Genomic DNA, 15,812 nt, shown 5'->3' with positions numbered 1-15,812 from the left:
CAGCAGTGCGTCTGCGTACGCGCGGCTTGTGATTCGCCGCTTCTGCGCACGCGTGTGACATCATTTTGTGCGTCTGCACATGGGCAAGTGGTGAAACCCGAAAGTAATCCTTTCCGGTACTTCCGGGTCGCTGTGGGACGCAACTTGAAGAAATGTAACATGAAGCAAACGTAACATGAGCTATGACTGTAATAATAATAATAATAATAATAATAATAATAATAATAATAATAATATATTATTTATATCCCACCTATCTGGCTGGGTTTCCCCAGCCAGTCTGGGTGGTTCACAATACAATATTAAAAACACGGTAAATACAAGGAGCACAGGAGAAGATCCCTGTCTTAAGAGTCTCACATGATGCGGAAGGAAATGGGAGCTACAGCATTCGTAAGGGCCCTCCTGGATCAGACCAAAGACCCATCTGGTCCAGCAATCTGTCTCCCACAGAGGATGATGGCCGGACGCCTCTGGGAATCCCACAAGCGCAGCGCGGGCGCAAGAGAGCAAGGCAGTTCGGTGCGCCTGCTGAAGATGCTCCTCTTGCACAGCAAGCTTGGCATCTGTCATGGATTTTAAGTGATTTTATGTATGTGCTGTTGTTGTCAAAATGTTAACTTTCTTATTCATATGATAGAGCAGGGTCGAGCCCCACATTGGGCAAACGATTTCTGCATTGCAGGGGGTTGGACTAGATGACACAAGGGGTCCCTTCTAGGATTCCATTAAAAGATGCTTTTACATATGCAACTTTGTGTGTGTGTGTTGTTATATTGTAAATCGTTTCGGGATGCCTCATGGGAAATAATTCAGAACTGAAGTAAACAAATTAAGGCGGCTAGGACCCACATACCTACAGGACCGCCTCTCCTGGTATGCCCCGTGGAGGACCTTAAGGTCCACAAATAACAACACTTTGGAGATCCCAGGTCGCAAGGTGGTTAGATTGGTCTCAACTAGGGCCAGGGCCTTTTCAGTACTGGCCCCGACTTGGTGGAACGCTCTGTCACAAGAGACTAGGGCCCTGCGGGACTTGACATCTTTCCGCAGGGCCTGGAAGACAGAGCTGTTCCGCCTGGCCTTTGGTTTGGACTCAGTCTGACCCTTATGTTGCCCTCCCCTTATGGTCTTGATTTATCGGCTATTTTAAAATAAGGCTGCATTTTAAATTGCATTTTAACCTGTATTTTAAATTGGTTTTCCCTCCCCCTCTTCCCCCCCTTATTATGTTTTTACTGTGATTTTATTGGTGTTAGCTGCCCTGAGCCCAGCTCTGGCCACGGAAGGTGAGGTATAAATAATTTATTATTATTGTTGTTGTTGTTGTTGTTGTTGTTATATAGCTTAGATCTTAGGGCTAGTCCTCACTGATGGATCTGCACTTCAGACTGTCCAGGCAAATGAATGAATGCTCCTTTGATGCAATACACACATATATGTATAAATATTCCCGACACATAGAAAACTAGCCAGCTAGGGCAGTGCCTCCAAAATTCTCTCCCAACTCTGCACTGGGCCACATGAATATTGCTGAAAGCGACAGCAGCAGACCACGGAACCATTTCTAGTTTTAGATGCTGACTACGATCCTTTTTAAAAATTAACTTTGAGTCACTGTTGTTTATTTCTCCAAGGAAGACAGAGCCTTTTTCCTGTGTCGGTGCCGATCTTTCCTGCTCCCCCTTCCAGGTGGAACGCCAGGATCTAAGAAGAACGATGGAGCAGTCACCGTACTTGCAAGCACACACAGAGAAAGTCACCACCACATGCAGACTGAAAAAAACAGAGCTTTTTAATCCTTGTTAAGGCCTTGGTTTGTTGTCGTTGTTGTTGTTTAGTCGTTTAGTCGTGTCCGAATCTTCGTGACCCCATGGACCAGAGCACGCCAGGCACTCCTGTCTTCCACTGCCTCCCACACTTTGGTTAAACTCATGCTGGTACCTTCGAGAACACTGTCCAACCATCTCGTCCTCCGTCGTCCCCTTCTCCTTGTGCCCTCCATCTTTCCCAGCATCAGGGTCTTTTCCAGGGAGTCTTCTCTTCTCATGAGGTGGCCAAAGTCTTGGAGCCTCAGCTTCACGATCTGTCCTTCCAGTGAGCACTCAGGGCTGATTTCCTTCAGAATGGAGAGGTTGGATCTTCTTGCAGTCCATGGGAGTCTCCTCCAGCACCATAATTCAAAAGCATCCATTCTTCGGCAATCAACCTTCTTTATGGTCCAGCTCTCACTTCCATACATCACTACTGGGAAAACCATAGCTTTAACTATACGGACCTTAAGGCCTTGGTTAGCTTTGCTTATTTGAGACCATTGTGTTTTTTGTTTTCACGGCAACACGAGTCGCCTAAGGTGGGCTGTGCCCCCAAAGGTGGCACAAAATTTTAGGAGCAAACAAACTCAGCCTTGAGTGCCTTTACGGAAAATCCATTTACTCACACAACTTGTGATCCTTTGACCTTCCTGCATCCTGTGGATTCTTAATTGGCAAATTTAACAAGTGTCTCTTTCCTCCTGCAGAAAGACAGCTTCAGATGCAGCGATAAAAGCTTTTCCTTTCCGCAGCTCAGGCCAGTTGTGAAGTAGAGATGGGGAACTTTTCTGGGCCATATTCCCTTCCGGGGGCCACAACACAGTGTTGGGCAGGGCCAGGTGCAAAAAAGGGGCAGGAGCAACGGATAGAACTTTTTTTTTACCTTTGTACAACACCTACGCAAAAATTCACATGATTTTACAAGCCTCCCCCTCCCCACAACCGATACATCTCTCCACCCTCCTACCAGGTGAGCAAGAGCCATTAATATCACAGTTCAAGGATGCATCCCAGCCAATCAGAAGTGCTCGAGGATGGGGGCGTGGCCTGTGGAGAGTCCGCAGGGCCACAGAGAGAGATGTGAAGGGCCAGATAAAAGAAAGTACTTTTTCATGCTGTGCAGAGTTTAACTATGGAACTCACTTCCACTGGAAGCAGTGATGGCCACTAACTTGGATGGCTTTAAAAGAGGATTGGACAAATTCATGGAGCAGAAGGCTATCAATTGCTACTAGCCCCAGGACTGACCTGCTGGGAGCCGGCATGGGGCACCTGGCATGGGGCAGGGCCCAACAGGCTCCATGAAGGACTACTGCTGGTCGACAGAGAGGGCTCCTTTTTTAAATATTGCTTTTATTTTTATCTATTTATTTATCTATGTCATTTTAAATTGTTATTGATATTCATGTTGTATTCTTAGTTTTAGATTTTATGATTTATATGGAAATTGTTTTCCATTTGGTTGTGTACATATATATATATATATATATATATATATATATATATATAAAGGTAAAGGGACCCCTGACCGTTAGGTCCAGTCGTGACCGACTCTGGGGTTGTGGCACTCATCTCGCTTTATTGGCCGAGGGAGCTGGCATACAGCTTCCGGGTCATGTGGCCAGCATGACTAAGCCGCTTCTGGCGACCCAGAGCAGCACACGGAAACACTGTTTACCTTCCTACCGGAGGGGTACCTATTTATCTACTTGTACTTTGACGTGCTTTCGAACTGCTAGGTTGGCAGGAGCAGGGACCGAGCAATGAGCGCTCACCCCGTCACGGGGTTGTGAACTGCCAACCTTCTGATCGGCAAGTCCTAGGCTCTGTGGTTTAACCCACAGCGCCACCCAAATCCCGGTTGTGTACCTTTTGATGTGTTTTATTTATTGCTTATGACTTTTGTTACGTTGGTAATTATGTAAATCTTGCCATGTTGCAAGCCGCCTTGAGCATAGTTTTAACTATGGAAAGGCAGCATACAAATAAAATGATGATGAGGATGATACTCTTCCTCCACTGGGTCAGAGGCACTAATGCTTCTGAATGCCAGTGGCTGGAAACCACAGGAAGGGAGAATGCGGCTCCTGTGTTCGAATCCTGCTTGCTGGAGCCTGTGTTTGGTCACTGTGAGAATAGGATGCTGATTCATAGAATCATAGAGTTGGAATAGACCACAAGGGCCATTGAGTCCAACCCCCTGCCAAGCAGGAAACACCATCAGAGCACTCCTGACATATGGTTGTCAAGCCTCTGCTTAAAGACCTCCAAAGACGGAGACTCCACCACACTCCTTGGCAGCAAATTCCACTGTCGAACAGCTCTTACTGTCAGGAAGTTCTTCCTAATGTTTAGGTGGAATCTTCTTTCTTGTAGTTTGGATCCATTGCTCCGTGTCTGCTTCTCTGGAGCAGCAGAAAACAACCTTTCTCCCTCCTCTATATGACATCCTTTTATATATTTGAACATGGCTATCATATCACCCCTTAACCTCCTCTTCTCCAGGCTAAACATGCCCAGCTCCCTTAGCCGTTCCTCATAAGGCATCGTTTCCAGGCCTTTGACCATTTTGGTTGCCCTCCTCTGGACACGTTCCAGTTTGTCAGTGTCCTTCTTGAACTGTGGTGCCCAGAACTGGACACAGTACTCCAGGTGAGGTCTGACCAGAGCAGAATACAGTGGCACTATTACTTCCCTTGATCTAGATGCTATACTCCTATTGATGCAGCCCAGAATTGCATTGGCTTTTTAAGAATTCTCTTCTGAAGAATTCAGAAGAGTTCTTCTTGTGTTCTTATAAGTTCTTAGAAGGAACAGAAAACAGATTGATAACATCACCCAGAGAGAATCAAAGGAAGTGGAAGGACAGAGTTTGGGAGGGAGATTAATAGTAGTAGTAGTAATAATAATAATAATAATAATAATACCGAGCAAGAGAGGGATGAGAGAGAAGCAGCTTACTTCCGTGAGTTCACTCGATAAGGAAGGCTTTTGCACCCCGCAATCCAAAGGCCCTCACCTCTTTTTTAAATCATTCAATGAACTAACACTACGAACTTGATTGATCTGTGTGGTTTGGAATATCTCCCAAGGAATTTGCATACACAGCAGAGAAGGACCAGGCAGGAGAGTTTGGAGGAGAGGGAAACCACACGATTGATTTGTTAGGCTTCATTTGCAGGTGACAAGTCCTTTATATTAATGTGTTGAGGATCTGGGTGGGGGAGGAGAGGAATAAATGCTCTCCATTCAGATCAGATCAACTGGAAATGAGGCAGGAGAAGAAACCGTTTCATTTTCACCCCAACCCGGCATCTAAGAGAGACCACTTAACACCTGCAGGTGCTCAGACTATTCTTACATGCCCTGTGGAGATCGCCTTCCTTCCGGCTGAGGTCTCTATTTTTTTATTTTTTATTTTTTGCAAAGAGAACAATTGGGCTGTGTTTGCCCACTGAGCCCAGAGGTGTGATCAGAAAAGACAACTTGACCCCTTTCTTCACCTTCCCGTCTGAAAGAAACAACTTTGCAACCGCGACATCTTGCTTCGCCAGCTCCCGGCGTCAGTCTCCTCTGAGTAAATATTATGACAACCTTTCTTTCTTTCCTTTTTTGAGGGGTAAGACACTCAAATTACTGTTACATTGTAAAACACGATGGGGACGTTATATCAATGGGCTTTTTTTTTTTGCCGGGGCTGCACTTGAACCAAGCTCAGCCCAAGAACTTACTGTTCTGGGGTTTGGCTACGGAATATGCGAGTAATAAAAAGAAAATATGAGCATGTGCAAAGTGCGTTTCAGCAAGTAATCAGAACCGGCTCCCACATATCTGGAAGCAAAAGCTACCAGAAAAGATAATGCAGCTTCTATCAGGCCTGAACTTGCTCATAATATTTTTAGTTGCAATGCATTTGACATAATCCTTGCCTTTTCTAAAAGCCAGCTGGGCTAGCAGCCAGGTCCAAATCTTACAGCAGCATCTTGGAGTTCACCAATCTCTGGCGAGATGCAATCTCACTAGGAGGCATGGGTGAGTCACTTTCTCACAGTCTCGGTTCCTTATCTGTAAAATGGGAATAATACTGAGTTGAGTCACGGGGCTGGCTGTCCTGCCTCAGCCTTTAAGGCTAGGATGGGCTGCTAAGCGCAAACCACAGCAAGGATGTGATGCAAGGACATCGGAACCTGCTCAGCTGGGAAGCGGCATGAACCGCAGAGAGAAATAGCCAGAGCTTTCAGCACTTGGAGCAAAACAGCTGCAATTGTTTGATGGCAGGGGCTGTTACTTCCCCCACCTGCTTACCCAGCCCCCCTTCCACGCTAGAGAGACAGCGTGTCACAATGGTTAGATCGCTAGACTATGGCTGCACGCGCACCGGCCAGATAAAGCAGACGGCTCCCCCAAAGAATCCTGGGAGCTGTAGTTTGTTAGGGGTGCTGGGAATTAGAGCTCTGTGTGTGGTGAACTATAATTCCCAGGATTTGAGAACTACAATTCCCAGCACCTGTAACAAACTGGGGCCGTCGTCCCCCTCTTTAGTGTTGTAAGTAGGGCACACCACTGTTTAAACAACTGGGGCGGCTGCCAACACATCCGGCCCAGAAGCAAACCAAAGTGGCTCACAGATCAAATGGACTAGTGACTTGATTTGGGGAAAGGGAATTTATATTGGTTTGGTGTTGATGCGGATGTGTTGCTTTCGTTCTTTACAGCAGGATCCCCTTGCACAGGTGCCCCACTTGTCTCAAGCTACCTAGGGCCATCGCCATTCCTCTGCCTTACATGAACCACCAGCACTATGTTTTAGAATCGTAGAATTGGAATGGGTTCCCTCAGGGTCATCTAGTCCAACCCCCTGCAATGCAGAAATCTTTTGCCCAATGTAGGGCTCAAACCCACGACCCTGAGATTAAGAGCCTCATGCTTTGTCAACGGAACTATCTCTTCCTTGCAAGACTGTCGTGAGGGCTGATGCCTGGATAGCACCGTTGGTCAGAGCGTGGTGCTGACAACCCCAAGGTTGCAGGTTCGATCCTCGTATGGGGCAGCTGCATATTCCTGCATTGCAAGGGGTTGGACTAGATGATCCCCAGGGTCCCTTCCAGCTCTACAATTCTATGACAGTTGAGATATTGCACATGAAGCACTCCAGGATAGAACGACCTAAGAGCTACATGCTTTGTACAGGAGAGCAGCCTCAAACATCATGGCTGCATGGCTTGAGCTGTAAGGGAATAAAGGGTCCCTGCAGATTGGCAGAAATGACCAGCAGAATCTGAGACCAGGGAGAAGAGTCGGTGGAAGAAGATTGGAAGAAATTCAAAGATTATCTACAGAAATATTGTAAAATTAATGAATGTTAGAATGATGTCGGATAGAAATTAAGTGGTTTCTAGCTGTAATGCTTTAAGGGAATATGAAAAAGGGGTTTGTTAAGAGGTAAAAATTTAAGGTTATTATTTTAAGATCAAAGATTAGGATAAATAAAGAGGATAAGGATTTGCTGAACCAACAAATTGAACTGGAATACAAAAAAGGGAGGTATGAGGAGGTCCGGGAAACAAGCTAAAGAAAAATAAGCAATGAGAAACTTGAGTGTTTTTAACCATTTTTATTTTGTATTTTTTTTCTTTTTCATTCTTTATTGTAATACTTCAAAAAAAAATCCTAATAAATATCTTATATAAAAAAAGGGGGTCCCTGCAGAGATCCCTTTCCTTCTGCGTTCCTGATGATTTCCACTTCTGATGCTCTCTGGGCTGTTATAAGTGAACCTGCTTTCAATGCCCTCTGCACCTGCAAAAGTTTCAGGGTAAGACATACGGCTTTGTTTCCAGCAATTATGCGGTAAGAAGTGTTGCATACCTAATAAAGCAGAAGGGCATGCGGGTGGTCAAGTATAAATCCACAGCTAATGCGCCACTAAATGGTCGCGGGTGGTGCTGTGGTCGAAACGACTGAGCCTCTTGGGCGTGCTGATCAGAAGGTTGGCGCTTCGAATCCCTGCGACAGGGTGAGCTCCAGTTGCTCAGTCCCTGCTCCTGCCAATCTAGCAGTTCGAAAGCACGTCAAAGTTGCAAGTAGATAAATAGGTACCACTCCGGCGGGAAGGTAAATGGCGTTTCTGTGCGCTGCTCTGGTTTCGGTGTTCCATTGTGCCAGAAGTGGCTTTGTCATGCTGGCCACATAACCCAGAAAAACTGTCTGTGGACAAATGTCGGCTCCCTCGGCCAGTAAAGCAAGATGAGTGCCGCAACCCCAGAGTCAAAAAGACATCGGTCCGGAGGGGCCCAAGAAATCCTGGGTTCAAATCTCAACCTAGCCAAGCACTCACAAACAACAACCAGCCTCTGCCTGTCTATTCACGACGATGTTGCTCAATGGAACTTACTCAAGCGCTACATTGGTATCCTGTCCTTCCTCCAAGAATCATAGACTTGTAAGGGATCCCAAGGGTCATCTAGTCCAACCCCGTATAGAAGCAGCATGTATGTTCCCCATCCACCGATCCAGCCTCACAACAACCCTGCGGGGTGGGTGGGTGACTAGGACAAATCACTCCATTCAGTTTCATGTCTCAGAAATAGGGGGTCAACCGCAGATTGTCCTGGTCCTAGTCTGAAACTCGGCTCTAACCACTACGATACACTGTCTCCCAGGGCAAAAGTGGTGGCGGGCAGCAATTATGTCTTCTCCTGGGACCTCTTTTTCCAGTTCCATCGGAGTGAATGGAGAAAAAAGGAGGAACTTCTGCTCCATTTGCTTGTGCAGAAGGCGAGAAAGTGAAAATGGGGGTGGCTCATTGGTCCCACCCCCCAAAATGACATCCAAGGGTCCAGAAAGGATATTATGGGGCCCATGCAGTCTTTCAGATTTTGTATGGCCTCCGCCAGGAAACCCATTTACTTGCTTTCCCAAATCTTATGTGGGCTTTACTCATTCATTCATATCTGCCTATGGGGTGTTTATACAACAGTGAGCATTCATTCCCATTCACTTGCAGGGGGCTGGCTGGCTGGCTTGCTTGCTCTATCTATCTATCTATCTATCTATCTATCTATCTATCATCTATCTATCTCTCTATCTCTCTATCTACATCTTCCTCTTAATTGTTCATTCATCCCCCCCCCCCACTTTGCATTGTGTTTTCCTGCTAACTTCCTATCCACCAAAAGTCCTTTTTTAAAGTTAATTTGCTCTGTTAGGGCAACAAGAGCGCTTTAAATCCACTTTAACTACAGAAGCCTAGATTTCTGGTATGTCTTTGGATCCTTCCCACAAGGTGTCGAAAATATTGGGGTACAGTCCCATCATCCCTGACCTCTGCCCAACATCTGGATGGCCACAGGTCCCCCCCCCCCATTCTCACCCCAGAGGACTTTCTCCAATTAGTTTGGAGGGCCCGAACTCTTGCCCCACATATAGCAGCTACCTGTTCTGCGTAGTGTGCTGGGCTAGCCCAGAACAAACATGGACTGCTTTGTACATTTTAAAACACCGTATAAATGTGACGGCAGTCCGTCGTTGTCGTGCATCGCTGCGGAATAACTACCACCCCAAGCTCCTTCCTCGCAGTTGCAAAACACTGACCGGAAACCCATTTTGCTCCTTTTAAAAGAGGTTGGGGAGAACCTTGATGGAGATCACTCTTTCGCCACTCAGAGCTTGACAAGGTCATCAAAGGATGTCAAGGGATAACACGGCGGGGATCTTGAGATTACTCCTCTACCGCCTTCTCGCCCCTGTGAGTCTCCGAACCGCGCGTCCACATTTACTCTGAATTATTCAGTCTGGAAGATTGCATGGAAATGCTGTTTACACACATCTGTGCGTCCTCAAGGCTTGCTCCCAGGGTGATTTTGTTCAGGAAGGGTATCTGTCCCTAAACATGTATGTGTGCTGAATTCAGTGGGGCTTATTGAAAGAACCATAGCTCAGTGGTAGAATCACACCCAAATGTCCCAGGTTCAGTTCCCAATGACATTTCCAGTTAGGGCTGCGAGAAAATCCCGTCTGAATTCCTGGACTGCAGCTTCTGATCAATGGAGACAAATAACCGAGCTGGATGGAACAACGCTCCGTATAAAGGGAGCCTCCTTGTTTAGGAAATGTCTGTCAATGCTCAGTGCTCGTACTTGTGAATGAGTACTGTTGCAAGCAGTGGGAGTTACTCCCTAGTAAACATGGCTGGCATACAAGCTGCAACATTATTTAGTTGCCCTGTGTTTCCAACAACCAAGAGGCTTCCAGATATTTTGGACTTCAAATCCTATCGGTCTCATCCAGCACAGCTGTTCTAACTGGATGCAAGGCTATTCTTTCTCTCTCTTATCGCACTTTACAGCTCTCACATTGGACAGGTAGAATATACTCTGCTTTGGAAAACTCACAGCACTCCACAGAAGGTCTAATTAGAAGCGAAGCCTCTCTAAAGGCTGGGAATGGTTTTCAGCAATTTGGAATGTAAAAAGCACCTGCAGAGCAAAGGGTGCCCCTGACCATGTGCAGAATGGCAGTCACTCCCACACTGAATAACCTCTACACAACATCTGAGGGTACCCAGGCCAGAGACTGGGGCTTAGCAGGCTTAACCTCTTTCTGAAAAGATGTCTGACCTGGTAACCTCTTTTTTTAAAGAAAAGAAATTAAAACAGCCCCTGCAACAGTGTTCCTTGTGCCTGAGATACAAGCATTCCCAGCAGCAACCTCTCTCCTTAAATCTGCTGTCAGTTGGCAGTCTCAGACACTTCCCATCCCATACAGGTCAATACAGGAGCAGAGGCACCCCCAGCTCAAGGAAGCTGACTCCCGTGCAAATGTGCCCATGGATGCCAGTTTTTCATTTTGTTCACTTTAAAGATGCCCAGGACAGAACCCACCACCACAAAAGCAGCCAAGTCACAGAGCCTCATTTTCACCTCTGGCATTGGAATCGGAAGTCAAGAGGGACACTGAGCCTGTGCAGAGTGCTCCCCGTGCACGCATGGGAGGATGCCACAGCAACCTACCTAGACCTCAGGGGACGGCTACCAGGTCAGACATCTTTTCAGAAACCCAGCGCTGGGGAGAGTCCGTGCAACCATTCCCTCCCTACACGGGCACATGATGCTACTCGCAAGCATCGGGGCACCTTCCGAGCCCCACACCACCTCTTCGGCCCAACCACCTACGCGCATCAGAGCCTCAGGCATGCTCATCCTTCATCCTCACCCGCAAGACGGAAGAATAGCTGGCGACCCCCAGCCCTTCACCTCCCTTTCTGTCTCTCAAGCTCTTGTTCCTCATCCACACACCGTGCGCGCCTAACTTAACACGGAGGTCGAACAAACGCCCTCCGGAGTCCCACCATGCATGCGATGATTAGAAGAGCCCCGGAGGGCATCAGCCAAGCCCTCGAGCCGGACTCAGAACAAAGAGCCACCCCGCTCACCTGAGAGCCACAGGCGAGGGTCGCCAGGTACCCAAAGCTGCCCAGGCGCGCGCCCCGTGACGGCTACCCTTGCGCCGCTTCCTTACCTTCCATCTCCTTGGTCTCGCCGCAGTTCATGGCCAGAGCTCGTTCATGGCCACCTCCCGTGTCCGGCAAGGGGTTGCCTTTGGAACGGAATTCCGCGAACATCAAGCGCATGCGGCCCGAGGCGCGGGGATGGGCGGCGGGATTCAGACGATCGGCGGTCTCGCGCAAAGAGCTCCGGGCTGGGCGGGGTTGCTGCCGCTGCCGCTCGTGTGGACGGAGCCCGGCGCTCTCCTCCTCTCCACGTTCAAGACACTTCGGCAAAGTGGCCAGCGCTCGCCTTGCGCACCGCCTATCACTGCAAATCCGCCTCCTCCTCTTTCCCTCCTCCCTTCCCGCTTTTGTCTCTTTCTGTCTCTCTCTCTCTCCTACTCTCAAGTCACCCGACGACGCTGCTGCTGCCGGATCGGAGGGAGACGATGCTCAAACACGCCCCTCGCCGACATCCCTGCAAGGTCATCCTCGCCGCCGCCCGTGCCAGCCCCTGCCTCGTTGCGCAGCGAGGCGCACGGCAGAGTCCAACAACAAGGCGATCATTTCGCCTTCGCCGCCGCCGCCGCCGGTCCTCCCACCCCGAGCTGGGCGGGGAAGGGCCGCGGACGCAGCGGCTGCCTGCAAGTCCCGGACAAAGCCCGGCAAGCAGGCGAGGCGTGGTGCTTCTGGTGGCGGCGCGCCTTGGAGCGCCGCTGCGCGCGTCTCCAGCGCGCCGAGAGCCCTTCGCCGGCGCCTGGGCTGGGCCCAGCAGGCACGACCCCGGCTCCGGCAGGGAGGAGAAGCTCTCCGCGAGGTTGCGAAAGGAGGAGGAGCCGCGGGAGGCGGGAGCCGCCGGGATCGGGCCTGCAACCTGCCAGGGAAAGGAGCCGGGAGCCGCACGGCGTGCCCGACCGGGAGGTGCTTCGTAGCGCGGCTGGCGAGGGCGCGTTGGCACTAGGCGAGGTCAAGGCTCGCGGGCCACCTCTCGGCCGCCAGGCCAGCGTGGGCACCATCCGGCCGGGTGCTGGCTGGCTCGGGCGAGCAGCAGCTCTCCCTGCGCGATCCCGCCCATCCCTCCGCTGGCTTTTCCCCGGCGGCCACCGCCCCGAAGGGCTCTCGGCTTGGCCGGCTGCCGCGCAAGGGCGCTCTCGGGGAGGCCTCCGCCGTCGCCCCGCGCTTGGGCGCGCACGTGCTCCCGCTGCGCACACGCCCCGATCCGCCTCGCCCTGCCCTGCCTCTGGTTGGGCTGGTTTTCCCAGCCGTACCTAGTGTTATTTATTTATTGCCCCACGCCTTTTGCAGTGCAATACTATGCATATCTACCCAGATCAATGGCTTACTCCCAAGTAATCCTATGCACGCTTACCTCGGAGAGCAACCCAATCGAATTCGTTAGAGCTTCGTGTAGGCATCCAGAGGGTTGAATTGATTAATCTTTTAGTTTTATTATTATTATTATTATTAAGAATGCCCTTGGCTTTATTGCTATTGGGGTGTGTGTTTTAAATTACAGACTGTCTTTTCTTAAGCTGCTTCTCAGCCACTTTCAGAATTAAAATAAAATAAAACATACTCTGAGATCGGAAGGAAGCTCATCTGTCATTTAGCCTCAAGCCACCATAGGGGAGGGATCAGCTATTATATATTTGTAGCCATATGCCAACGTCTTTCTAGAGTTGCCTGTTTTATTCCTCCCTCTCTCGGTCCTTTGTTTCCTCCGCCCCCCCTCCTGATTAATGGTTGCTATTAGCTAGTCGGTTAGGGATAAGGCGGGTGCCATGATCTAATGTACACAGCGCTTGACAACAGCAGTCAGAGAGACGGGGAACTAGCCGCCTCCTGAGGAGCTGAGAGACTGTGCCTTGACAGCAGGGAAGACAGAGGAACATAGGAAATAGAAGAACACAGGGAACTGCCTTGCACTGAAACAGACCATCTTAATCAATACTGTCTTCACTGGCCAGCAGTGGCTCTCGTAGGGTTGAAAGGGACCACATGGGCCATCTAGTCCAACCCCCTGCAATAGGAAACTTTTGCCCAAGGCGGGGCTCAAACCCATGACCCTGAAATTAAGAGTTTCGTGCTCTAGCCTTCTGCATGCAGTGCCATCGCTGAGCTACAGCTCTTCCTTGATGAAGGAAGGAAGAGACACTGTGAGGGATGCAGGCTTGCACAAGTGCAGTTAGAGCTGTGGAAGTTTGGCTATATTGGGCCCAGAGGCATGGCCAAACTTGGCCCTACAGCTGTTTTGGGACTACAGTTCCCATCATCCCTGACCACTGGTCCTGTTAGCTAGGGATGATGGGAGTTGTAGTCCCAAAACAGCTGGAGGGCCAAGTTCGGCCAGGCCTGGAATGCCTGAAGATTTAAGGCATACAATGGACTTCTTTGCTAAAGTGACCCTGAGAGCAAAAAAATGGGCTATCCAAAGAAGGCCCTGGATTACAGTCATACCTCATGTTACGTTTGCTTCAGGTTGAGCGTTTTCAGGTTGTGTCCCATGGCGACCTGGAAGTACCGGAACAGGTTACTTCCAGGTTTCGCTGCTCGCACATGCACAGACGCGCAAAATGACGTTATGCGCAGAAGCGGCGAATCGCGATCCACGTGTGTGCAGACACAGGTTGCGTTCTTTTCAGGTTGCGAACAGGCCTCCGGAACAGATCCCGTTCGCAACCAGAGGTACCACTGTACTTACTCAGGCAACAGAGTCACTGATGAGTGTTCCAGTGATCTATTATGTCTCCACTTGTGGATTATTGAATGCACCATTTGTAGCGAGCATATGGAAGGGAGCGTGTGTGATGAAAATACAATACAATGACTCCCAGAGTGCAAGAATATTGCAGAAGGCCTCTATGAAAAGCCATAAAGCAGAAATAGATTTCAGTGTTACGTATTATGGCTTCTTCAACCCATAAAAATGGTCAGAGGGTGGCTGTTTCATATCTTCGAACCCCAAGCACATAGAAGGGGGTCCCGTTTTTACAGCAAAAGGAGCGTGTGGTCCAGGGTGCCAAACATCCTCCCCCTCCCCCGCTTACGTCCCCTCAGGTATTTTACCCACATCACATGGGGGTACTTCTGGCTGAGGATAAGACTGCTGGTAGAGGGGTGGATAGGCTGTAGGGTGGACACATAGCATGCTAGAAACTCAGATATATATTATCTAGGTGCCAAGTGGCTCCTGAAACCAGGGTTATAATTGCCAAAACGGAATGTCTAGTTGCCATTTGGGGGCCAAGCGACTCCAAAGCCATATTTTTCAATACCACTTTTGGGTTTCTGAAATTTGTTCTGACTGTGCAGATAAAGTATTGCAGATAGAATTCTACAGGATGCGCCGTTAGCATGTGAAAACGGTCAGGATCCGATGGTCCCCATGCATGAACCTCCAGGCAGTGGAGACTTCAGGGGCAAAATGCTCCTGGCATCTAACGAATTTTGAATGCTACACAGCAGATCTAGTCCTCTGTTAGGGATGGGGAGAAGGCAGATTGGGGTCGACTGGGAGATAGGCAATGATTTCTGACACTCACATGTTTAGCAATATCAGCATAAGTGTTCTCCCCAGAAAGTCCAATTAATCCAGCATCCCATTTTCACAGTGGCCAACCAGAAGACTGTGAGAAGCCCTCAAGCTCAGCTCAGCTGCACTGGAGTTAGTTAGACAGCTCTAAAGTGTTCTGAAATGCGTCCCAACCTTCTGTATGGCTGCCACCCTCTTTGCTGACATAGTGCTAGCCATTGACCTTTACGTAGTTTTTTCCCTGTTTTGGAGCAAATGGAGTCAGCTTTGTCTTTTTAATTTATTGTTTGGGACAAAAGTGTTAAGAGCTCCCGTTACCCCATTTAAATTCACCAGGTTTCACGACCCGCTCCCCTTTAATTTGACCGTATAACTGGAGAGACAGTAGTGTAAAGGCCCATGAAAAATTAATCAGGCTTATTCCAGGGGAGCGGGATTAAAAAATAAATAAAAAGATGACTCCAATTCAGCATAATAAGAAATCCAATATAACGAATCCCGGCCGTGGCTAATGATCTTATCAGCATGCAATGTACACTACAGGCCACAGAAGGAGAATAACCTCATCAGCTTTGACAGGTTGTTCTAGCCAGCTAAACAGAACAGTCACCGCAGATATGCCCAGCAAGGGGAGAGGATGTTGACAAGGAAGGAGGTGAGGGTGTTAGCATGGGTGACCTTCAGGAGATGCAACAATTTCCCTGTCCCCATTCCCCTTGCCCACTCACCAGCTGCTGCTCCCCTGGCTGGCATGTCTCATCAGACAGGTCTCTGCTGTGGGTTTGACCTGATGTGTCCCAAGGTCAAGGCAGGACCAGCTCAGAACGGGTGTGGTGCTAGCGGCTGCAAAGTCCCTGGAAAACCAAGGGCTCCTCTAGGCAACCTATTTACTGACCATTCATCCAGATTTGCCTGTGCAAAGCAGATTACAGTGCTACCTCGAGTTAAGAACTTAATTCGTTCTGGAGGTCCATTCTTA

The 15,812-nt window shown here is 49.0% G+C and overlaps 1 protein-coding gene across 2 annotated transcripts in view; it reads right to left on the bottom strand.

The window, feature by feature from the left end:
- Positions 1-11,517, bottom strand: part of SAMD10 (sterile alpha motif domain containing 10) — a 59,223-nt gene extending 47,706 nt beyond the window's left edge. For both annotated transcript variants that reach the window (XM_028735467.2, XM_077929386.1), the window contains exon 1: positions 11,334-11,517. In XM_028735467.2, coding sequence (XP_028591300.2) covers positions 11,334-11,445 — 112 coding nt within the window. In that variant the 5' untranslated portion in view covers positions 11,446-11,517. The remainder of the gene's footprint in view (positions 1-11,333) is intronic.
- Between the last annotated feature and the right edge of the window lie 4,295 nt (positions 11,518-15,812).

Source organism: Podarcis muralis, chromosome 5 (assembly GCF_964188315.1).
Source record: "Podarcis muralis chromosome 5, rPodMur119.hap1.1, whole genome shotgun sequence".
NCBI lineage: Eukaryota > Metazoa > Chordata > Lepidosauria > Squamata > Lacertidae > Podarcis > Podarcis muralis.
Note: the sequence above shows the minus strand (reverse complement) of the source record. Positions and strands in the feature narration are given on the sequence as shown.